Genomic DNA, 26,585 nt, shown 5'->3' on the forward strand with positions numbered 1-26,585 from the left:
AAATTGAATTAATTTCTGAAAAAAACTGGTGGGGTCAAAATACTTATGACACCCCTCAGTGAATACATTAAGGGGTGTAGTTTTTAAAATGGGGTCATTAGGGGGGGTATCTATTATTCTGACACTCATGAGCCTTTGCAAACTTGGCTTGGTGCCGGAAAACAAAGTGCTCCTCAAAATGCTGAAAAGTAATGTTAAATTTGTACGTCCTCTAAATGGTTAAAAAAAACACAAAAGTTTTTCAAGTGTGCATTCAGAATAAAGTAAACAGATGGAAATACATATCTTATCAAAAATTTGTATAGTATGTTTGGACATATTTGAGATATTACCGTTGAAAATGTGAAAAAATGATAATTTTTTCAAAATTTTTCCAATATTGGTACTTTTAATAAATATACACAAATTATATCAGCTCTTTTTACAACCAAAATGAAGTACAACATGTGGCGAAAAAACAATGTCAGAATCACTGGGATATGTAAAGCCTTTACGGAGTTATGCTACGTTGAACGACGCATGTCAGATTTCCAAAATTTGGCTCCGTCACTAAGGCGCAAACAGGCTTCGTCACTAAGGGGTTAAAGTGGTCCCAGAGATGGAGCTTCACGTAAATATGTGCTCTATAAAGGCTCATTCACACGAGCGTATGCGTTTTTATGTTCACTGGCACACGCCGTGAATTTGCATGCATGGACGATTTTCCCAAATTAAAGGGGTTGTCCGGCCATAAACATTAGGTCTCATTACTTCTGTTTGCCCATTTCCATGCACTTTGTAATATACATTGTGCATGGAAAATGAAGCAAACAGAAGTTTTGGACTTACCTGAAGGGATGCCCCCCCCTGTGTTGCTCCTCCGTCGTCCCTGGTTACCACAAGAATATTTTCTTTCTCCCAAACTTAATTAGCATTTTCTCGTCCATTCACATGCCTGGGTGCGATGTTTTAGTGAAAAAATACGTCGCAGCCTGGAAATCCCTTGCTCGGCATAAATCCTCAGAATGACCTTAAATGTCTATATAGAGGCACCTATAAGCTTCTCCCAGCGTTGGATGTTGCTAAACTGCCTCCCCCTCCCTTTTTTTCCCAGCTCCCATAGGAGTCTATGGGAGCTGCCAGCGTATATCAGTTGAAAGATAGAAGCTGAACTATCTTTTTACCCAGCATATAATAGTGGGTGTGGATTTCGGTCGCATATGTTATATATTTTTACGGTGTAACATTTTTACGCGACGCAAATTCGCCATGTGAACGAATGCATTGGAAACGAATGCCTCAGATGGTCGCATATATTAGTCGGCTGTAAAAATGCGCCTATATAGCCGCGTATGTACGCTTGTGTGAATAAACCCTAGGCTCTGTTCAAACTACCATTATGCTTTCCAATTTCCAGTTCTGTCATTCAAGTAGAAAATCTGTCCCACGGTGGAAATGAATGGCACCTTATGCACCCCACTGACTATAATGGGGTTCACCCAGCTGTCATTTTGTAGGACAAAATTGTGCAGCGTTTTTTAATTGTTTTGTCCAGAATTCAGTGCTGCATCTGTGCCAGAGCTGAGCCTCAAACACAGATATGAAGATTGCCTACTTTATAATTATGAACTTTATCATTGGGGCTCATGCACACTGGCACAGAGGCTGTATAGCAGTGCATGGTGCCTGGATGAGAGGCATATACTTTACCAAGGGCTGGAGTGCACTCTGTATTCAGCCAGTAGCATTTTGCTTTTGTACAGGCAACGGAGGCATTTATTAATGTAGTTATATGCCAGAATTCTGCTTTACATAAGTCCCAACGTTTTACATACTTGCACAAAACTTTTAGTTCTTTTTTTTGTGCCCCATTTGAGACTTTTCTAAAATTATAAATTCTGCCAAAATCTGTTGTGCGTTGTAGTCTACATGAGCTCATAGCTGGCATATATTTCATAGTGTTATTACATTTGGTGCACTCAATCCTTGGCACTTAACGGAAAATTTTCTGCATGCGTTGAATTCTCTGAAAAAGGGCATTGATCGTTTTTAGCTTCTCAATGCATTTGGAATGTAACACGACTAGAGTTGAGCGAACGTACTCTGCCAAGCTTGATGCTCGTTTGAGTATTAGCATACTCGATGGTGTTTGTTACTCGAACGAGCGTCACGCCGTGTTCGACCCCGCCCCAGTTTTAGGCTCCTCCCCGCTGTGGCGTGCCTGTTTTGGCCCCTCCCCGCCGTGACGCAGCGCGCGTTAATAGCAAATTTCTTGGCTGGCTGAGAGAGAGAGAGACATTTCAAGAAATCTCATCCACTTGATGCAGTGTAAATCCGCAGCGTAACTTGACCTGAAGTGTGGATATTAAATCCGCAGCATGTCCATTTTATACTGCAGATTTTCAGCACGCGGAAGTTCACCTCTTTAATTGAGGTGGTGATATGCGAACCAAAATTCATGTGACACTGGCGGATTTTGATGCTGATTTTGTGCTGCTGAGCATCCGCTACGTGTGAATGTAGCCTTAGAGTACTTATTTTCTAAAAGTTTTTTTTCTCCTTGTAGTACAACATGCATAAAGATCAATATCGAAGTTGTGACAATGTCTCAGCCAAATCATCAGATAGCGATGTCAGCGATGTGTCAGCCATTTCCCGTACCAGTAGTGCCTCACGTCTCAGCAGCACAAGCTTTATGTCCGAGCAATCTGAGCGTCCAAGCAGAAGGCTCTGGTAAGTGAAAATGACCACTGCACTTAGAGACAACTTATGCTTATATGATAGCCAATGTGTTAACTAGGAAAAGTGCAAATCACTTTACCTAAAATGATGTTTTTGTGCTGAAAATTTCCTCTAAAGCGTTGGCCACTAAGTCTCCCTTCCCTCTAATTTGCTGTCTACTGCTGTTGTCAAGAGAAGCCTGTCTCTAAAGCAAGACAGATAACAGATAGTGGAGGGAATTGTCTCATCTGGTCATAGAAGTCTATGCAGCGAAGGAGGAAGGAGAGAGACTTGCACACATGATGCAGCAGCTTACTGAATTAGAACTGCAGACGGTAGAGGGCACGATTGATGGAAAATACAGAATAGAAATCACATAGCGGCTAGATATAGTGCTATTCCTCATGCACACACAGCAGCTTATTCTAAAAAGTCATCTGAAGGTGCACGTAGGCCTTAACCCTGTGCAATCCAATTTTTGATTCAGGGTTTCCTAGGAGGCTTTCTCTTTCTGCCATTATACAATGGCGCCATCTGCTGGCTAGAGCCAGTACTGCAGTATGTGACGTGCTGAAGAGGCCCCCGACAACAGAGTAATATACAGTAAGAATACCCTGCCGGACGACTTGCAATATCAGAGCTGTACAGCCTTCAATCAGAATGCCTGAAGACATCAGACGGTGGATTGGAAAGGGTTAAGGGTTGTTTTTTTAAGTTTCATGTAGTAAATAGTATCATCACTGTATGGTTAAAAGGTATACAGTTTATTATTGTATTTTGTGTTTTAGTTCCCCAGTTTACAAGATCCATGCTTGCTGTCAGAGAATGGCAGATTAATTATTTATTTTCAGTGGCTGAAAATCTGTCCAGGTAATGTGCTACCAATACAGATGCACCGTTCATTTAAAGAGCCACTCCGGTGAACTTTGTTTTTCATTCATTATGTAAGTAGCCCCCAGTACATATTTCCCCTAGCATTACCTTGTTTAGCTATTCCTTTCTATCTGAGATTTAATGGAGTCCTTCTCTCCAGGTGGTCATGTGATCTCATTCTGACCAGCTCAGATTTACTTGCATTTATGTGCTTTTATATTAGTCAGTCCTGTATGATAGACCCTGCCACACAAGCTCTTTAAAGGTGGACACAGAATCTCCTGTCAGTTACTGCTGATGATTGCATGGCTCCTGTCACACAGTTATAATGCAGGAGATCACAGTTCATCGTCCTGACTATATACTTATGGTCTATAGCTTATTTAGGTGAATATACACTACAGATAGTAATGATACTGTCCTCCCTGCAGACAGAGATGGTACAGTCTCTTATCTGTTTATGTTATGTTGTGCTGATGCATCATGGAATTGGTAGCACAGAATAGTGAAAGAGAAAGCATGAACAAATTTCAACATCGAGATGGTGTCTGACAAGCATCAGACAGAAGGCTGCAGTCGATGGGAGTGACTGCAAAAAAAATAGGAGTCCTCCAGAGTGTAACAAGCAATTAGGTGAAGGGGATCAGGGAAGAAAAAATGTGTTTTCACCAGAGTGGCCCTTTAATGTTTCTATTCACTGACTGCACGTAGAGCTCTGGAAAAACTGAGGAATTGGTGCACAAAGTACAGTAAGTATCTATATAATCACCTTATATGAGTTATTTTTTTTGCATATTATTAGATTTAGGGCTCCCACCCACTGGCGAAAACTCTCGCATCGCAGCGCAAGTAAGAGGCCGGTATAGAACTGGCATATCGCAAGTGGTTTCAATGGGGCCAGCGACAGCAGCTAAGATATAGCTATTCATGAATGAATAGCTAAGGGCGATGTGGGATTGGCTGAGTGCTCAGCCAATAGCTAAGCAGTAGCTGCTATTGGCTGAGCCCTCAGCCAATCTGCACAGCCCTTTCAGGAGGCAGGGATTTTTAAATCCCTGACTGCTGAAAGAGCTTCATAGCAGTGCCGGGGAGCCGCGGAGGACGCGGCTGAGCGCTGGAGAGGTGAGTAATAATTTTTTATTTTTTAACATACTTTTGGCAGATTATCGGGGAAGGGCTTATATTTCAATCCCTTCCCCGATAATCATTCCGCGGGGCTTGGCAGAAAGCAGTGCTTTCAATGGGATCGGCAGCATTGAAAGCAATGGGCTAGAATGCCGGGGACTTCTGCCACAGCTGTGACAGCGGAGGCAGAGGATTCCTTCATCCCCGCGGTCCCCGTGGGGATGAAGGAAACTCCTGCCACAGCTGTTACAGCTGTGGCAGAAGTCCCCGGCATTCTCCATCTCTTTTCAATGGGGCTAGCGCTGCTGCTGCTGGCCCCATTGAAAAGACTGGCGATATCCCGGCATCATGCCGATTTTTTTCTCGCACTGTGATGCGAGACTTTAACTTTAGAATCGCATCGCAGTGGAGAAAATATCGCCAGTGGGTGGGAGCCCTTAGTGAAAATAAAATTATTAAACCATATAATTGAGAAATGTAGAGAAAATTGATCTTGCAATTTGAAGGACCGTTATCACATTAGACATTTATGGCATATTGATTGTATAATCCATAAATATCTGATTGTTGGGTGCCTGATCTCAGGGATGAGATGCCTGGTAATCCATTTTCTGCGAAGAGGTTCCCCCATAGGCATAGTGATATAGTCATAGTGTATATAAAATCAGACACTTATGCAATATCCAGTCACCTTTCCATAAATGCTTACAGTGGAGAATATCATATGGTAAGTACTATAGCACAAATTGCTGAAAAGGTTAATTGTGGCCATGATAAAAACATGTCAGAACACACAGTGCATTGCATCTTGTTGTGGAGCCTCAGACCAGGCTAAGTTCCCATGCTGAAACCAGGAACACCGCTGGAAGCTATAAGAAAGAAGCCGGCCTGGTCTGATGAATCACATTTTATTTTACATTGTTTAGATGGCTGAATGTGTACGTCGCTTACCTGGGAAAGAGATGGTACCAGTTCCTACTCCCAAGCCATTACTTTACCATATATGTGCCTCATTTTGGGGGAACTACATAATTCCTATGATGTAAATGTACAGCATAAAGCAAGAAGGTATCGTTCAGCACCAAATTTGGGTCCTACTTAGATAAAAAAAAAAATGGGGAAAAAATTATGGGTACACTTAAATGTTAACAATAGAGCAATGTTTGTAACTCATAGAAGATACTTGGTCTCCTTATGGAGATCCAGCTGGTGAAGGGAGTCTTATTGGCCTTGCTGTGTGGGGAAAAAGCATGCAAACCATCACTACTCCAGTAGGAAGAAAGATTCATTTCTAGCACCACATATAGGTAGCTACTTATAGGTGGCACTAGATAAACCAGGGGTACCAAACTTATTTTCATCGAGGGCCACGTCAGCATTATGATTGCCTTCAAAGGGCTGTTAATAATTGTAAGATTGTAATTTAAAGGATGTATTAAAAAGAGGGGAGATGAGAACAGATGGACCAGAGCAAGTCCACCAACACAGATATTTGACTTTAAACCACCAGGGTAGTCAGAGAAAAGGAAAAATTACTGGATTTAGCTGAACCTGATGAAAGGTTTCCAAAAAATTCCTTAGGGCAGAGCTGTTACTCACTGGGTTAGGCATCAGTGTTACACAACATCCTCTATGATCCATGCAGCCCGACAGGTAGCGATATACTGCAGCATAGACTCAGAGTGAGAAGCAGGCAGGGGAGTACACGCCAAAAGCTGCGGGGGCTTTAGTAATATCACAGCGCTCATTACACATACAACCGATGTTGCAGTGTAGGACCAAGATGGCGGCTGTGATCCCAATGCCCAGCGGCAGGCTGCAAACAAGTCCATAGTGCGCCAGAGGGTCTTTCTGGAACAGCTCAAGACTCTATGATCTAGAAAAGGCGCTTCTGCATCTGGACCTCGTGGGCCACATAAAATGACGTGGCAGGCCATATTCAGCCCACGGACCTTCAATTTGACACATGTGAGTTAAGGCCCATTTACACTGGACGATTATCTCTAAAAATTCGCTAATCGGCGATCGTTTTAGCGATAATCGGGGAGTATAAATGGGCGCGGGGCACCCACATTTCGGGCACTTTTAGATGATCGTTAAAATCAAGCTAACCTAAAAATCATCATTCACTTTTATCAGGAGTTCTCCACTGGGGAGTGCTGATAGCATTGTTTCCCCATGGAGAACAAAGGATCTGAGCGCAGATAATAGCCTCTGGCTATTAGCTGCATTCAGTGAAGGCTTCATTTGCATACATAATTGATATTTAAGTAGCTGAGTAGCTACTTAAATATCAATCATTTTTTATGCAAAATAATCGCTCAAAGCTGTTGCTCAAACTGTCGTTTGAATAATCCTTGAGTGATCTGCTCCTATAAATGGACCTTTAGTTCCTCTTGGAGGAAAGCTAATTTGCATACAATAGAGCAGTGTCACATGGATACAAAAATTGCAAATCTTACCATGAAAAGTAAATATTATAACAGTATGCTGTCATAGTATTATAAACTACACCAAAATATTATGTGCTTCTTAGTATCTTTTAAAGGGGTTTTCCTGGACTCACATATTGATGGCCTATCTTTAGGATAGGTAATCAATATCAGATCAATGGGGATTCCGTCACTCGAGACCCCGCTGATCAGCTGTTTGAAGAAGCTGCCCGTGCTTCGATGAGAGTTGCGACCTCTTCTCACGCATGTGACGTCACGTTTATCAGTCACAGGACTTAAGAGCAGCTCAACTAAATGAAACTGAGCTGCTATACCAGTCATAGATGTTGTGAAGTGTATGGCACTGTACCTGGTATCTATTGAAGTGGCCACACTATTTACATGGGCATTGCGCCACCTTTAAACAACTGCTTGACAGGGGTCTTAAGCTGCAGACCCGCACAGATCTAATGTTGATGATCTATCCTGATTATCGCTCAAAATTTGTTCTAACGGCCAAAAGTTAGCGATAATTCATACATGTAAACGCAGTCAGTCGTGAACTATTCATTCAATCGTCGTTCAGCACTGGTTTTTAGCCCGCATAAAAACCTTTGCTGGCAGTTCAAAAGACTTTCTTAACATTGTACTGATTGTGCTTGCTTTAGATATATAATGAGCACACTGTTTACTCTGCCAGGAGGAGAACAATGGAATCTGCTGGCCAGATGTTTGCTCAGCTGGGTGTGTGTTTATGTGATAACCATTGCATAAACACATGCCCAGCTGAGCAAACAACTTGTGGAGGGAAATTCAGGGGATTAAAGCCATTATCTGCACGTGTAATTTTATTAAAAAGTGTTGTCAGTTCGTTAAGTCTTGTGGCTGTTTAAACAATAACCGTAGTGTGTAAAAGGGTCTTTAGTCCTGGAAAACCCCTTTAATATCTCAGGAGCATTGTGCTTTCATTATAATTTACTGCTTTCCATGCAGGATGCAAGGCAGACGGATGGGTTTTTCAGGGAGAACCATTACTAAGAGCACAAGTGTAAGTGGAGAGATCTACAAGCTAGAACACAATGATGGAAGCCAATCGGATACAGCAGTGGGTACAGTTATGACTAGTGGAAAGAAAAGAAGACCAAGTTTGAGTGCCAAAGTTGTTGCCATGGTGTCCCGTAGAAGTAGAAGCACATCACAGCTTAGCCAAACAGGTGAGTGGTACTGTTCCTCATAATTACCACTGAAATGTACTTGCTATTAGTATTGTACAGGAACAGGTATAAGCAAAAAAGAAATATGCTGTATATTGGTGAACATGCTGTATGTTACTGCTTTACTTTTTATGAAGCTTATGGTATTTGCGCAATCCCCTATAGTTGCTTACGAATGTATGCAAGACTAAACATTTGATGTGGAAAATGTGAGGCTGTGACAGTTCTGTATATTTACTTCTTCCAGTAATGTATTTGTAAATCAGTTTTATTTCAGTTTTTTTATATTTATCTAGTTTAGTAGTCGCTCACATACATAGAATGGTCATTTTATTAGCACATTGAACTTCCTTTGGCCTTCCGAACATCAGCAATGTATTGTGGCATAGATTCTACAAAGTGCGGAAGTTGTTATGTAGGAATATTGGCTTATGTAGACAGAAAATCTTCTTACTTCAAATTAGGAGTTACTGACATGCACCTAGTCCCGAAATGCTCTTTAGGGACTATATTATGGGCATATATCCTGTCTGTGTGCTGTCCTTGTATTTCATGGAGAGCACATTGACCCCTTATAGCCAATTAGGCTATTCACATGAGCTACTTTTCATGACCAGTGATCCACATGAGAAAAAAAATTGCTGAATGTCCTATTCTGGTCCACACGATAGACGAGAGTAGGTCATGCAATATCTGCTGCCCACACCGCTTGGAAAGTACACAGATGCGCATCCATGTGCTCTCTAATGTGAGTTACGCCCAAGAATCTTGGGTGCAACTTTCATAAGGATGGGCCCTAAAGGTCAGAGAAGTAAGGATCGCTTACTATCATGTTTCTGGAATCAATCCATGGTTTTATGACCCATGTGACATGGTGCATTGTCCTACTGAAAGTATATAGGGTAAGCAGCTGCCATATAGGGGTAAGCAACGCTTAGGTAAGCCATACTATTCAAATGTACATCTACAGTGTGTGTTGATGTTTTTACCATACATAGTATTTTGTATTACTTACGGTAAGTCTTAGCAATATATAATGTAGCTCATTAATGCTCTAATTTTAATTGGTACTATGTTTACTAGTCAGCACCAGATAAGCCTATATGTTATATATGGAATACTTTGTTTTCATATGGAATACCGAAACAGATCTCATCCTACATGCATTGTTACAACCCATCAATATTATTTATTTGCGACTTTATAAGGGCTTGTTTAAATAGGCTGATGGGGGGCGGAGCCTGGCCGGAGATGTAGATAGTCGCATCTCAGAGTAGCTCCTGCAAGATCCGACATTCCCATCCTGTTAACGGGACCCAGAGACGCCGAAAGGCAATCAAAAAGCAGCGGAGGCACAGTAGCAAGCTCCGGAGACAGAACAGACAGCAGCAGAGTTAATGATGCGAGGCAAGGAGCGGGGGAAGGCAGATGAAGCCAGGGGCCGGCAGAAACAACATGGCGCCGGAGGGAGGGAGCCGAGAACGCTCATACCGCAGCCCAGCACAAACAGTGCAGACACAGCACGTAAGCTGGCAAGGTATGCCAGGGAGGAGGGGGGCAGAAAACAGGACTCCATAAGCCCAAAACAACAGAGGGGAGAGCGGGAGAGCCCACAGAGAAGCACACAAACGGAGGGAGCAGGAGGGGAGGAAGAAACTGCAGACACAGTACCTGCAGAAAGTGAAAGTCAAAAGGAAAGAGCAGACAAAGCAAACACAACAACGGATCCTGCTAAACACAGCAAGGACAAGGAAAAACAAAATAGTCTACATGCTGTACAAGATCATGCTGGAAATAAGCAGGAAGTCACAAGTCAGGCAGACAACCCCAACTACAAAAATAAAGGTGCAAACAGTGTCAATCCAGACGAACACTACACAGAAGACAGCATGAATAATGCAAGCAGCCCAGGCATATGCACGCACAGCGCAAATCACGCAGACACCTCAGAAAGCACTATACGAGACACCTCCCAAAGTGCAGAAGATGCCGCCAAAAAAGATCAAAGGCAGGAGGACGAAAGGTGCGCCAGGGAGCCTACGTTGAAAGAAATATTCAGCGAAATCACTAAAGGCAACGCATCACTGAACAACCTTAATATGCAGATGGGGGCGATGCAAAGTAATGTAAACCTGCTACGGCAAGATATGAGGAAAATATCAGAGCGTCTGACAGAAACTGAACAACGTATAAGCGACGTAGAAGACGCAATACAGCCGATGCAGCGAGACGTGGAAAAAAATCTGCATGACATACAATATCTACAGAACAAGGTAGACGACCTAGAAAATAGGTCAAGAAGGAACAACGTGCGGATTGTGGGCCTCCCAGAAAAGACGGAAGGAAGAAACCCTGCAGAATTTTTTGAAACATGGCTGCCCGAACTGTTCGGAAGAAACACTCTAACTGCAATGTTTGCAGTCGAAAGAGCCCACCGTGTACCGACACGACCCCTCCCCCCGGGGGCTCCAGCCAGACCGATACTCATCAAAGTACTGCATTACAGAGACCGTGATACCATACTCCAAAAGGCCCGCGAAAAGGGTGAAATCCAATATAATGGCGTGAAAGTCTCCTTCTATCCAGATTTCTCCACGGAAATACAAAAGAAGCGAGCAACATTTGTAGAAATAAAAAGACGACTGCGAAACCTACAAGTGCCCTACGGGATGCTGTACCCGGCTAAACTGAGAGTGGCGGCGCTGGGCACGACACAATTCTTTGAAAACCCAAAAGATGCAGGTGCCTGGATAGATCAAAATGAAGAACAGATTCGGAGGGGAAGATCGCCGCGCAAGACACCATGAAGAGGCTGCACCTAAAGAAACGTTCATGCAAAGGGAACCGAAAATTTCTGAAAGGAGCTCCTGGGACGACAGGATGCATCGCGTAGGAGAATGGAGGACTGGTACCCCGATCCGATGAGACAACGGATCAGTGAGTTAAATGTTGGGGGTGTCTGTTGTTTGGTCTCTCTCTCGCATATTAGGGGAATATTAGATAAGATACAGTTAAAAGGGATAAGGTTAAACGATAGAAAAATGATTCAGGGGGGGATAAGGGGAAGAAATGTCAACGTAAATGTACAAATGATAAATGTGTTGCAAATAACGAAAATATGTATAGTAAATGTGGATAAATGTCTGTACTGGGGGATGTGGGGGACCAAACCAAAATGTTACTGGAGAAGCCCTATGCGGAGAACAAACAGTAATACACATACACATATACGGGGCGACACGGGCGAGACACAAATACAGAGATGGGGACCCTCCCAGTGCGTCTCACTCATAAAAACAAAAAGGGGTGGAGGCGCCCAGAAAATAATAACCCTGCGGAAAACAAAAACAAGGAAAATGGGTAGTAGGATAAGGGTCGTATCGTGGAACGTGAGAGGTATGAGTGACCAAACAAAACGATCAGCAGTACTGCAAGTCATAAAGGAACAAGGCCCGGCTATTATATGCTTGCAGGAAACACATTTATCAAAAGAAAATACGGACACGTTCAAAATAGGGGGGATGGGTCAGAGCTTCCACTCCACACACACGAGGTATTCCAGGGGGGTCAGCATAGTGATACACAGAAATATACCGTTTAAATGTCTCTCACGAAAAATTGACCCAGAAGGCCGCTTTATATGCCTACACTGCAGAATCTACAACTACACATGCATTATAGCTTCAGTATATATCCCGCCACCATATAATAACATGATAATGAGGCAAGTTATAGGTTTCATAACAGATAAACCGGACATTCCAGTCCTTATCATAGGCGACTTTAATTCGGTCATTAACCCTGCACAGGACAGACTAAGGGCAGGAAACGCAAACGAAGAAAGGAACCTGACACCACTAGGTAAACTAATAAACGAGATATCATTGATAGACATATGGAGAACACGGCACCCCACAAACAAACAATACTCCTGCTACTCATCCACATACCAATGCTTATCTAGAATAGACCTAGCGGTAGGGAATATTCAGGTATATAGAGATATAACCTCGATAGAATATCTACCAAGAGTTGTTTCTGACCACTCCATCCTACGTCTGGACATACAGCACAGTAACACTGTGAGTCATTCCCAAAAAAGATGGAATCTGAACTCGCACTGGCTAAACATATTAAACAAGGAAATAGTGAAAAAAACACTAGAGGAATACTTCATATTAAATAAGGATACCACAAGTATGACGATTTGCTGGGAGGCCATGAAGGCATATGTGAGGGGGGTATACATACAACAAATCACACAGGCAAAAAAAGGACATAGAGAAAGAGGGCAAAAAATACGAGACAAACTAAAAGAATCAGAAGAAAATTACATAAAAGAGAAAACTATAACAACACTCAACCTATGGAAACAGGCCCAAGAGGCCCTTAATAAATACGTTCTAGAAACGGCGGCCACTAAAAATGGGTTCAGGAAACAGACATATTATGAGGAGGGAGAAAAAACGGGACATATGCTGGCAGTTATAGCCCGAGCACAAACCAGCCCCACATACATCATTGAACTAAAAGACGCACAAGGCGAGATAGTCAGGGACGCAACATCCATAAGAGAGATTGCACGGGAATTTTACTCCTCTCTGTATTCCTCGAAACTGGAAAAAACGGTAGAACAAATCGAGGAATACTTGGCGGATATAAGAACACATAAATTGACGGAGGAACAGAGAGAGTTTCTAGATGCACCAATAGACTTGGAGGAGATGCAAGAGGCAGTAAAAGATATGCAAAATAACAAGGCCCCAGGGGAGGACGGTTTCCCAATAGAATTTTACAAACAACATGCAGACACTTTATTACCACAACTCCTGGAGACATGGGCGGGGGCGGAAAAGGAAGGGGAATTGCCACAAACAATGCGAAAAGCAAAAATAATAATCCTGTTAAAACCAGAAAAGGACCCCCTGTTGATGGACTCGTATAGGCCGATATCGCTGTTAAACGCGGATGTCAAAATTATAGCAAAAGTTTTAGCCAAGCGGCTATCACAAGTGGCATCCACCTTGGTGCATCCAGACCAGAGTGGGTTTATACCAGCAAGATCAACGGCAACGAACATCCGTAGAGTATTTCTAAACCTACAAATACCCGTAGATAATACCGGAGACAGAATCATATGCTCACTGGACGCGGCCAAGGCGTTTGATAGCGTTGAGTGGCAATACCTGTGGAAGGTACTAGAAAAAATGGGCTGTGGCCCAATATTTGTGAGACGAGTAAAACTCCTATATGCTAGAGCGGAGGCGGATGTGTCCATCAACGGGGGGTCATCAGAAACATTCCCACTACACAGAGGGACAAGGCAGGGATGCCCACTATCGCCACTCCTGTTTGCACTTGCAATAGAGCCCCTAGCATGCAAAATTCGGTCACACCAGGAAATAGTGGGATTCATAAGAGGAAACATGGAGGAGAAAATCGCTTTGTATGCAGACGACATGTTATTATTTTTAGGGGACAGGGAAAAATCTTTAGAAACCACGATGCAAACAATAAAAGAATTTGGAGCCTTCTCAGGACTCGCTATCAATTGGACCAAATCCGAAATACTATCAATAGACACCCCAGACATGCAAGTTGCCAACAGAGAATTAACCGTGAAATGCACCCCAACAATTAAATATCTGGGAGTTAAAATTACGAAAAAGGTTAGTGAGTACGGGAAAATAAACCTGGAACCACTTATGGAAAAATGGAAACAAAAACTTCACATATGGAAAAAACTACCCATGACAATCATAGGAAGAGTGAATCTAATAAAAATGATATGGATGCCCCAATTACTGTATCTAATACACAACTCCCCACACTGGATAACACAAAAATTTTTCCACAAGGCCAAGGGACTGTTTAGAGAACTCATATGGGGAGGGAAGGCACCCAGGATAAAATTAGAACTGCTATACAATTCAAAAGAAAAGGGAGGATTAGCCTTGCCCAATCCGTTCTCGTACTTCATGGCCTCCCAGCTGCAACATCTCAGGGGATGGGAGACAGAAGAAACACACGACGCTAGTTTCAGAATCCTTAAAAATCTCTTTAACGGATCACATTTGTTTGAAACCCTGGAACGTGGAGCGTTTAAAAAAAACGGTCAAAGTGCCCCCACGCTATTATTGATACATAAAATATGGTGGAAGACCAGAAACATGCTTGATATAAAAAACTGCACACAACATACCCCCATATGGAATAACCCGCACCTGCCAGAAATCAACAAGCTAAAAGGATTCCAAGGGTGGAAAGACAGGGGAGTTAGGAGAATGGACCAGATACTGGAGGGGGGGGGAACTAAAAACCTTCGAGCAGTTAAGGCAAAACCACGACATCCCCAATAGTGACTTTTACAAATATCTGCAACTTAGACACGCTATACAAGCGGAAAAAAACACGGCGGAAATAACAATGGTAATAAATATAGTAGCGGACATAATAGGAAAAGCCACCACCACAGCGGGGAAAATATCTGTACTATATTCCCATATACAGGACACGGTCAATGCACACAACCCGTTATCAACAAGAGCAAAATGGGAGGCAGACATAGGGCCCATTGAGGAGTCGCACTGGGAGGAAATCCTACAAATGACACCCAAGCTGTCTCTGAGCGAATCACACAGAGTCTCACAAATATTTCTAATACACAGAGTGTACCGCACCCCGGCCTTCTTACACAATATAGGAATGAGAACCTCCCCGATATGTGTAAGGTGCAAAACCCACACGGCGGACCTAATCCACATGCTATGGCGTTGTCCGAAATTGCACAGATATTGGATGGGAATAAGAAATGCAATTAACGCGGCATTTGGCATACGTATGGACTTTACACCATACGTGTGCATTCTGGGATACATACAGGATCTAACATTAGATGATCATGAAAAACTAGCGGTAGCCAGACTATTGTATATAGCCAGAAAAACAATAGCCCAGCGCTGGTTGGACGAAGAACCACCCACGCTGGGAGAATTCAAAAATAAGGTCAACCAAATTTTACCGTGGGAAAGGAGTATTTACACTAAGCGTAAGACCAGTCAAAAATATCAGGACATATGGCTGAGATGGATACACGCCCAGAGCAGTAATGTTGGATCAAATACATAGGGAGTGGTGAGCCGTGTGGGGAGGCACCAGTAAACCGGGGATTTACTAAGACATAACAACGTATGTAATGGATATATATAAAGTTTATTGGGAAATGTAGAACAAATTACAGACTCGATATACAATAAAATAAAGTGGTAAGGAGTAATAGGGAAAAGTTAAGAAAGGAGGGATTGGAGAGAGAGAGACCGGGCAACGGGCAAAAGAAATATGACCCCCCCCTCGAATGCAACAAAAAATCTAACCCTGAATCAATAAAAGAAAACAGCAAGAAGATAAGCAACACGAAGACCAAAGAAGAAAACAAATATACGTTACATGAACTGTTATTATTGTTTACGACACAACACTGTGTTCATTCAGAGACAGTTTACCCAAAGAACAGAACGTTGAGAGAGAGATCTTAGGGGGGATGGGGGAGGGAGGGGGGTGAGGGGAAGGGGGTGGGTGAGAGGGGGAGGGGGAGGGAGGGAGGGGAAACCAAAGATTTGTTTAAAAAAATGTTTTAAAATATGCAAAAGGTGAAAAAGTTTAATAAAAAATACTTTAATTAAAAAAAAATAGGCTGATAAATTGCCTGCAACGAGCACCAATTGGCGTTATAACAAGTTGTTTACTGGCATTTATATGATGTATATATAGATAATTAGTAAGTGGGAGGTTTTGTACAAATAATCGTAGGAAAGATTGTGTGTGCAGATGCTCATTCCTCCATCGACATTATTGTCGGCAGCACATCTCCTGTTGAATTGATGACTTTTATGTACACATAGAAGGCGATATGAGAGACAAAAAAAATGAATTATCGCTTCGCATTTGATTGCTGGACATGTTTACGGAACAGATGATTGGGAACAGATGATCATAAGGGTGAGCACCAGCCTGTGGAAAAAGCCCTCATCATAGCTTTCTAGGTGAAAATAGGGTTTCCTCACCCTCCAACAGCCTGTAGTTTCGCCTTACCTGCCTACAGACTATCTATGGTAGTTTATGAACCTTTTAGGCCTCATGTCCACGGGCAAATTAACATTTACAATCCGCAGCGTTTTTCCCGCATGCGGATCCACGCCCCATACGGATGCATTAGACACCCACAGGTAGTTAAATACCTGCGGATGTCATTTTTCTCTGCAGGCGCGGGTCCCGCGTGCAGGAAAAAATCCAGACATGCTCCCTTGTAGTGCGGGTCTCCCGCGGGGAGACCCGCACCAGAATTAAACTCACCTGCTTCGGATGCTCCGGATCTTCCCTTCTTCGCGGCTTGATCTTCTTTCCGTCGCGGCCGGATCTTCTTTCTTCGGGCCGGTGGTTGTGCCCGGTGCATGCGCGCGGCACGTAGCCGGCGTGCCGAACACATCCGCCAGGCCGAAGAAAGAAGATCCGGCCGCGACGGAGAGAAGATCAAGCCGCGAAGAAGGGAAGATCCGGAGCGTGCGGAGAGGTGAGTAATTGTTATTTTCAGCCCTCATGTCCCTGATTTTCCCCGTGGACATGAGGCCTTAGAGTAGTACAGGAAATAGAGGACATAAAGGAGGAGGATGTTGCATTTTTTTTCTTTAATTGTTAGACTGTATGTTATTGGAGGGTGGTAAAGAAATGGGGAGACATCTTATTCATCAGGAGGACCCAAACACTCAACAAGCATAGAAAGAAAATTAGCATTTTAAGAGATTATGCAGTGGAGTAGAAAAAAGACACCGCTTTTGGGTGCACTATTTCTTTTATACATCTACAGCTGCCTAGGGGGGCTGTGATATTTTTTATTTTAAGGGCCACTCTGGCAAATAACATATACCTGCCCCCCTCACCTGATTTTCTGTCACACTCTGGAGGTCTCCTTTGTGTATTGCGGCCCCCTGTCTGATGCTTATCAGGCACCACCTTGATAGTGAGATTTTCGATTTTCACTTTCAATCAATCCCAAGATCCATCAGCCCAGCTTTAGTTAAGGCTATACCATTCTTTACGGCAGGGATGGAGGGGGCAGTTTTATTATCATTACCTTATATATTAACCTAAATAAGCTACAGCCCATACATATACAGTCAGGAGGATAAGCTGTGATATTATAACTATGTGACAGCAGCTGTGTGAATATCATTGGTAACTATGACAGGAGTGTCTGTCCTTCTCTAGGCAGTTTCTGCAGTAGATCCATGTAACAGCAACACACAGACTGAGAAGCTGACTAGACAATGAGCACATAACCCCAAGTAGATATGCGCTGATCAGAAGTGAGATCACATGACCATCTAAGGAAAAAGAGGCTGGGAGATTCAGACAGGAATGAATAATACTAGCTCACTTATATATACTAGGAGCTAGCTACATAATGAATTATTTACAAAATCACTGGAGTGACCTTTAAAGAAAGGTACACTATATGTAAGTCAAAATACAGAATTTCTATTGACTTGCAAAGGCTAAGACATGCAGATTTTATGGCGGATTTACCTATGGCACATAATTATGCCCCGTGTGAGTCCACTTTTTTTATATCCCTATGTCGCTGATTTGTTACAGAAAGTTCAGTGACTGAAAATCTGTTCCACACAACTGAATAGGGTTTTCCCTATTCCATGTGCATAGGTCAGTACAAACCCCAGTAACAGATATGGAACACTGGTAGAGACTTCTGCTATAAATCTGCCACATGTAAACATATGGTTAGGTTTGTAGAGCAATTCAGACTCTTCATATAAACAAAAGCAACATCATTCATAGAGAGCAAGCAGAGATCCTGAGAAAAAATGGAAATACACTGTATATTAGAATGGTGCATAACTTATAATAGGACCAAAAACTCTTGTAATGATCAATACTAAAAATATTTTCAGTTGTTTTTTTTTTTTTTTAAATCTGCAAACTAAGTTAAAAAGTTGGAACAATTTGAATAATATATTCTCAGGAGATGGTTTAATCACATCCAGATGAAAAGCAAATATATTTTTTAAAGACTGTTATCAAATTTAGGTCAGTGAGTTTCAGCCTGCGTACGATTATATAAGTTTCAATTCAAACATCTTAAAAGCTTGCTATGTCATTGCCCTAAGCAAATTCAAGTAGAATGAAGCTGCGGATGAGGACAGGCTTTAAGTGGCCTCCTTTTTAATCTGCCTTAAAACTCTGAGATATTTGGCTACACAGCAGAATGCTGGTCACGACTAGAGAGATAAGGAAAAGGTAAGGACGTTGCTTCCAATTGATATGTTGTTAGCACTGTTTAATCAAATCTGACATGTTTTCTCTAAGAGGCTTAGAAATTCACATCGCAGGTTGTCAGCAGTCAACAAGACTTTTCTTTATTCAACCGCATTACTTAACTGTTACAATACTATTACGTTGTATCTTGTTGTATTTCATCTCTGAGCTCCATCCGGCTGATTTTGGAGATCATGGTCTCCTATTAGTCTAAATTGGTTTATGTACATAGATAATCTTATTGTCATGAATGTGGTGAGCCTGCAGAAAATGTATTGGACCTGCTTAAGAATTGTGATTTCACAAACTTATTATTGGAGGACGTGACTTTAATTTATAATAGACATACCCATCTGTCCATCTACAGCAGTCCAGGCCAGATGTCTTCGTATTGGCATTGGCCTGAATTGGGGGCTAAAAGCGTGTGATCCAGCTTTTAGGAAATACTTGAGAATTGGTCATCCAGCAGTCTTGTTTTCTCTGTAGTTTCATTAGCCAACATTGTGTTGCTATTTTCTGACAAATGATATATAAAAGCTGAAACTGGCATAAGAGGAATCTGGTGTCCTGTGAACGTGTTGTACTGTAGCTCACGTTTTTTGTGATGAGTAGCTCTATCTATATAAGCTCGATAGTGCTGTCAGTACAGTATGTGTAGTAATAGACATATGATATACATCATGTATTCTGATGGCACCTACTAAACAGTAAAGTGATCACTCTTAATGGCATTTTCCGGGACATGAAAAAAGGTCAAACAGGCTTAAAATGTAGAAAAATTCACTCACCTATCCCTGTTGCTCCCGACCCAGCACTGCAGCCCATGCCTGGAAGAAGCGGCGGATGGTCACGTGCCGTTCACTGTCCGTCCTCAGCCACTCATAGGCTTCACTGATGATTCCTCCATGGCCATTGAAGCCTGCGAGTGACTGAGCATTCATATACACAATGTACAGCACATGACTGCCTCCTGCTTCTTCTGGGTTGTATGGATACCAGGACTACTGGATGAGGATTGGCGGAGATAGGTGAGTATTTAGTTTTATTTTATTTTAAGCACTTTTAACTTTTTTTATGTCCTGGAAAACCTCTTTAACTATTTGACTTTTTAAGTTGTGTTGTTGCTGTAAACATAGTAATCCAGTGTTTTCCAAGCTCTTTATAGTTGAAAGGTAAAGCAAATCTTTTGCAGATAGGTAGATGATTAGATTTTTGTATTGTGTTGTTTCATCAGTATATGCATTGTGGAGGCTTCTTACTAAGCTGTGTGGCAATTCAGCAGATTTAGCAAAGTCAGAAAATTTACATAATTTGTTTTCTAAGGATACAGAGAAATTTTGTTATATACTACTGCTTTCAGAATCACTCACCTTATTGGTAAGGTGAGATCCAATAAAAGAACCAGGACACTTAAAGGGGTTTTCTGGTCCATAAACATAAAAGTTCTGTGGTCCCAAATTTCAGACATATTAAGCTATTAAATACATTTCCCCCATTCCCTGAGCTTTATCTCACCTGTTCCTTGCTGGTCCACAGTGGAAAAACTGCAGTATTTTACATTACCACCAGTGTGGATAGGATTCTAAAAAATGTAGTCCACATGCTGTGGAAAAATGCACAGTGTAAATTGACTTGTAGTGTGAAATTAAATTCTATGACATGTCAATTTATTCTATAGGTTTTCAGCACAGATTTCACCTCTTCAAGTGAGGGCATAAAAGCTGCATCAAGATCCGTGCGACCTTTGATGTGGATTTTAGTGCCTATTTGATACAGATCTTCACCAAAATGCAGTTTTGAATGAAGCCTTATAGTGGCTCCTAAACAGGACCTGTTATGTCGTAAAGCCGGCGGGGCTGGCGGCATGGCTCTGCAGTCTCGGACTTAGCAACTTGTTATTTTTTTTCTTGATACTCACCTCCATTTATCCGTACCAACGCTTCTTAGATCCAGCTCTTGGCACTGTGAATCTCTTAAGTGAGTGGTCCCCACTGCTCACTGTCAGACTTTCAATCAAGTCTGGTGTCAGCCATTGACAGTGAGCAGTTGGTAACACCCACTTGACAGATTTGCAGCACTGGGATCCGGATATAAGAAATATCAAGAAAAAAAGCGGTGATAGAGTCAGCAAGACCATAGTTTGCAGATCTATGCAGCCAGACCTGCTGACTTTAAAAAGTACCTGTCATGTCATGAAGAGGAACTGTCATCTCTGCTGACATGTCTGTTTTAGTAAATACTTGCGTTTCCCATGAAGCAACCATTCTGGGGTATCTTTTCTTATAAATATATGTTGTGTGGTTCCTCTGTTATTCCTGCTGAATATAAATTAATAAATGAACAACTGGGTGTTACCATTCCCCATGCCCCTACACAATAAAACATATAGCACTGGTTGGAGAGTGTCAGACTGTGTAGCTTATGCAAGTAAGGAAGTTGGAACAATACCTCTGCAGCACCACCTATTGGATGGCAGCATTCCTTCAAATCAATGTACGACTCTTTAACAAGTCTATAAAACAATGATTGGTAATAGGAAACCAATCCCAATGCTATTCCCAATCATTGGATTACAGACTTGTCTTATATTGATTTGAAGGAATGCTGTCATCCAATCGGTGGCGTTGCAGTAGTATTGTTCCATCTCCCTTATTTGCATAAATTACCCAGAGGAGCATGCATGACCTTATAAGTCTCCTCACCTCTCATATGTCTTCTCACACCTCTTCTGGGTGCTTTTCTTGGGAGAGACAATGCCCACTCACCCATCCCCTAGGTACCGCCACACACTTTTTGGGTGATCTCCTTAAGGAGAGACGACACCCCTTTTGACAGACTGTGTAGCCATACATCCCCCACTGGTAACACCCAGTTGTCAATTAATTCATACAATTCTACGGGAAATGACAGAGAAACAGTATAGCTTAGAGTTATGAGAAGAGGCGCCTCAGAACTATTTCATGAAGAATACAAGTATTAAATAGACATATCAGAAGAGCTGATGGGTACTTTTTAAAAGGCATTTAGAGATCTGAAAGACCTTTTTACATGATACAATGAATGGTTTCCTGCAGACTCAGGATCTGCTAGGAGCTGGGGCCACAGCAGCTTAATGTTTCACATTAGAAGGACTTGCCCCAATGTTTAACAGTTCTGGATCATAGTGTACAGCTACTCATACAGTATCCAGTTACTTAGTTCTCATTCGGCCATTCTTCTTAATCCCCTTAAGATCCGTAGAAGCATAACTTTAGCATGATGCTAGAAGAAAGGTTCGAGTCCACTGGTAAATAAAAGACATTTGTGCACAATTTGATTGGCAGGCAACAATTTGATATATTAAATCCTAAAATACGCTAGTTTAAAGCCCACTACCATCTGTACTTCATTCCCTTTCCCATCCTGCCTTGCCATTTCATTTGCCTCTTTAAAATTACGTCTAGGACTTCTCTTTTCCCTTTCATCCTTATTCCTCATCCTTTTTCTTCAGGTTGTTCTGGTTTCTGTCTTTTCACACTGAACAGTTTTGTAAGTTTAACAATTTAAGAATATATTGGCTATGACTCAGGGCCTAAAATGCGTAAGTAGTGTGTTTGTCCTGCACTTTACTACGGATTTTATGATTGCTCAATAAAATGGAGTGATTTTCTTCTTGCATGTCTGGATTCTGGAATCATTCTTTACGGAGCATTAGCAGTTCTGCCTAGCACATCTGTGCATCTGAGGAATTTAGAAACACAGTAGGTGACCAGGACCCTTTTTTAGGTATTGTAAGCAGGTTAAGCATGTATATTTTATATAGAACGTTTTACAAGGCACAGGACTTGTACTGAGCGTTAGTCTAACTGCAGGAATTGTACGGAGTGTTATACGAGCCTCAGGGGGTAGACAGTATGTGGCGGTTAGCCTCAGGGATTGTATAGATGTGGGTATTACATGGAGCCCTAATGCACCCTGCAGTCTTGAGTCATGTATCTTTATTGAATATTCATTGCTGATCTCCTACTAATGTTGTCCTCTATTTTTAAAGCAACCCTTTAGAAAAACAGGTGGCCAAACTACTTCTGCGACTCCCCGATGTACACTGTGCACTAGTATGCATCATTAGTATAAGACACTACACCGGTGCTGCCTACGTGACAGCGCTGGCCAGTCAGAGCAGCATGTAGTGTCTTACACTACCCTTCCATATTAATACATGGTGTGCATCGGGTAGTCAGAGAAGTGATTCAGCCATCTTTGTTTCTCCAGGCCCGGAGGGTCATTTTACGGTTGGGTAACTAGGCAGCATTCATTGTCAAAGGGCTTTCTTATGGAAGGCAAGAGTGAAGAACAGGGGATCCCTTAGACTCGGCACTCCAGTTTAGCTTGCGCTACGTCAGCTGTGTTTACCTGGACCAAGACTCAAGTGATCAGAACGTTACCTATTCATTTTTAGCAAACTTAAACGATTTAAAATAAAAGTAGTACTACAATTTGTGTTGTGCTGTAGAGATAATGCTCCACAGAATTTAGAAAAAGTCTCTATAAATGTATACAGTATCCGTGGGGAAATTGATCAAAAGAAACCTTGAAAAGCAGAGCAGTTGTCCATAAAAATCAATCCCATTCCCGCTGTTATTTCTCAGCAGTAAGTCTGCCCTTTGAGTTGTCCTTTTCTCAAAGAAATCACTTTTAGACATTTTCTACTGAGGGATAAGCACTATGAACATCATCACGGCCCCTACAGGGGTTATCGCACAGCTGTCTTGGACAGTTGGTTGATAGATCTACTGCATTATTTACACGGGCTGAAATCAGCGTTAAATGAGCGCCAATCATCAAGATTAGCGCTTATTGAACTGGTCCTTCACACAAGTTAATATTGGGAATGAATGATCAGTCATATGATCATTTGGCCCCATTCCCTGCACTCTGGTCTTTGTCTTTGGGTTGGAGAGTGCTTCATCTATTGTAGCCATTTTTCCTACAAAAATTACAACTTGTAAACTGCTTAGCTGCTCGTTTTGATGGTTTTTGCATGCACTTGTTCTTATGCAAAGTGACCACTAAATCTTAACATTTCCTGTTTCATAGCAAATATTTTATCCTTATGTGACCACCACTAATGGACATTCCGGTGCTTTCCCAAGATTAATTACTGCAACACTGTTTATCTGATCTGTTCGAATCACCAGAGAGTACAAACATTAGAAGTGGAATCATCTGTTCTTTATCAGTGAGGTGGATGTTCTATTGTCAGCTGGACAAATGGACAAAAAATTAAGAGTCAAGCATCTACTTAGAGCATAATAGGAAGCAAAACCAGCATTTACAATTTCAAAGCTCAATGCTAAAATGTTTCTGCAATTAATTGTATAGACAATATGTATCATTGATCCGTTTTAACCTATACAGATTTACAGATAGAAATGGGGGTTTCTTTAGTTAAAGTGAATGTGTCCGTCATTGTATCTAGTTATTAAATGTAGACAAAAATAACAGAGATATAGAAAAGTTATTTTATACATTAGCAACTTAAATGGGTTTTACCATAGACATCCTGTGAATAGGAGATAAATATCTGATCCCTAGGAGGCGAACTGCTTGGCCCCCAAACATCCCGAGAACTGCGCCCCCAAATACCCATTAGAATGGAGCAGCAGTGCGCATGCATGACCACCGCTCCATTCACTTGTGTGGGACAGACGGAGATAAGCATATTGATCTCCACCTGTCCCAATTAAGCTGTAGTCAAGCATTCACGTGGGCATTCGGGGGTATAGTTCTTGGGATCGCTGGTCTCCCAGCAGATAAATGTCTTTAGTGGTTAAACTCCTTTAATTTTGTTGTTGTTGAAACCATCAGCAAGCATGTTAGCTGCTACAGATGAATTATTTTATTATTGTCTGTCTTGTTGTCTGAATCAACTTTGGTTCTGAGTATTTTATTAACCGTTTAATTTGTAGCCAATTCTGAAAATTGCTCCATAATTCACATGTATAGTAAGTATGTAAAGTCATTTTCTCCAAAATTTTACATTTTCTCCTCCAGTATTGTTCAGTCATTGAAGGCCAGGAAGTATGATGCAAGTTTGATATCTCATGGCGCTACAGACTGGTGTCCCAGTCTTCTTTCTAACATTGCAAGCCTGTATGATTATATAAGCATGTCTCTGGGGCTTTGCTTCCTCCCTTTGCTCATCAAGTTCCTAACCGAGTGCCATCCAGTTGCAGTGAGATTGTGTCCATGAATCAATGGGACTTTCTTGGATTCCAGGTCCAGTCTTGCTATACCAAGAATACTTTCTTCGTCTTGCTGAGTCCAAGAAAGGTTCTATGAACTATAAACCCTTTGGGACTTGAAATACTAAAATGATTATATATCATCTATTTTTTGAAGTGGGCATAATCCGATTGGCGAGCTGATGGCTGCATTACAAATTTATAAAAGTTCAGAATTTGACTTGTAATAATGTTGACATCCAATAGGTGGTGCTGCATTTCCTTCCATGTACAGGTTGAAGGAGAGATAAGACACATCATAAAAACTGTCCTGAGCTCAGTGGACTGATTTGGGATTTATGTCTCAGCTCAGTTTGTCTGTTGTTTTGAGTTTTGAGTACAAAACAGTCTCAAATTTCTGTGTGACCATTTAATTAGATCAAGAGGAGTGTGTTCTCCTCCCCTCTGCATCTGTATGTTATAATTATCTGCCATCCAAACTAGTTTTATTCATTAGCCTGACAAAGGGGGCGAGATATTCCCGAAAGCTTGCTTGCTGTAACATCATGCATTTTTGTTAGCCGTTAAAAGGTATCATATCTACAAGATTACGTGGTTTCTCTCACTGAGAATGATCACACATGTCAATGCAGAGGGACGGGGGAGTGCAAGAAGAGAAATCTTCTGCAGCCTCCCCGCTGAGAGCTAACAATACTAGCTGTACTACATTGCCCTACTATCATTGCCATATGTTCCCTAAATTGTGTAGGAAGTGTATTAGCTGCATAGATAGAGCTGCGTGAAATATTTCTCATTTCTGTCTAGACAATTGAGTTGATATTGTTGTACCTAGTGGTCCAGACAGCACGCATGGACCAGTAATTCTCAACCATGATGCTGCAGCACCCTGGGGCACAGCAAGAACCTGCAACACTCATGTCCAGGGAATCAGAATTTGGCACATAAAGTTGATTGCCAGTAAAACTACAGGAATTTTTGGCCGTTTTTTGTATAGTATAGTCAATTTGTTTTCAGCATTCATTTAGCTGAAGGGTTAATTGATTTTATCATTCAATCACTTAATTATTGCTTACATTCCTTAAGAAAATAAAAATTTGAAGAAGCTTCATATTACAAGTGATGAGAAAATGACTGTACAATGCCTCACCCGATAATGTGCTAAGTATCATGAAGCGTCATCCTTAGTATATACGTTTGACTCACACAAAGAAGGGCCACATATCCTTGATGCTAAGTAGTAATAGTGTCCCCTATATTGGTGGCCCCAGTAGTAATAGTGTCCCCTATATTGGCCCCAGTAGTAATAGCGTTCCCTATATCAGTCCCAGTAGTAATAGCGTCCCCTATATTGGTCCCAGTAGTAATAGTGTCCCATATATTGCCCCCAGTAGTAATATCATCTCCTATATTGGCCCCAGTAGTAATAGTGACCCCTATTGCTGTCCCAGTAGTAATAGGCTCCCCTATTGCAGCTCCAGTAGTTATAGGGTCCCTCATTGGGAGGGAGAGGTTAAGCAGGGCAGATTACAATATGGGCGATTGGGGCGGCCGAGGGCCACATTGGAGTCTCGGGCCCGGGGCAGTCACCCCTATTATAACCCGCCATTGTTCCCGGCTCTACTCACCCCTCTAGTGGTGTCCTGACAGCCTGTACTAAGGAAATCAGCATGCAGGACCTGTGGATGGCA

At 41.9% G+C, this 26,585-nt stretch overlaps 1 protein-coding gene across 1 annotated transcript in view; it reads left to right on the plus strand.

The window, feature by feature from the left end:
• RIMS1 (regulating synaptic membrane exocytosis 1) overlaps positions 1-26,585 on the plus strand; it is a 363,560-nt gene that overhangs the window by 266,789 nt on the left and 70,186 nt on the right. Inside the window, exons 23-24 of the mRNA XM_066604485.1 lie at positions 2,546-2,712; positions 8,124-8,344. Coding sequence (XP_066460582.1) covers positions 2,546-2,712; positions 8,124-8,344 — 388 coding nt within the window. The remainder of the gene's footprint in view (positions 1-2,545; positions 2,713-8,123; positions 8,345-26,585) is intronic.

The sequence above is a fragment of the Eleutherodactylus coqui genome, chromosome 1, assembly GCF_035609145.1.
Source record: "Eleutherodactylus coqui strain aEleCoq1 chromosome 1, aEleCoq1.hap1, whole genome shotgun sequence".
Lineage (NCBI taxonomy): Eukaryota > Metazoa > Chordata > Amphibia > Anura > Eleutherodactylidae > Eleutherodactylus > Eleutherodactylus coqui.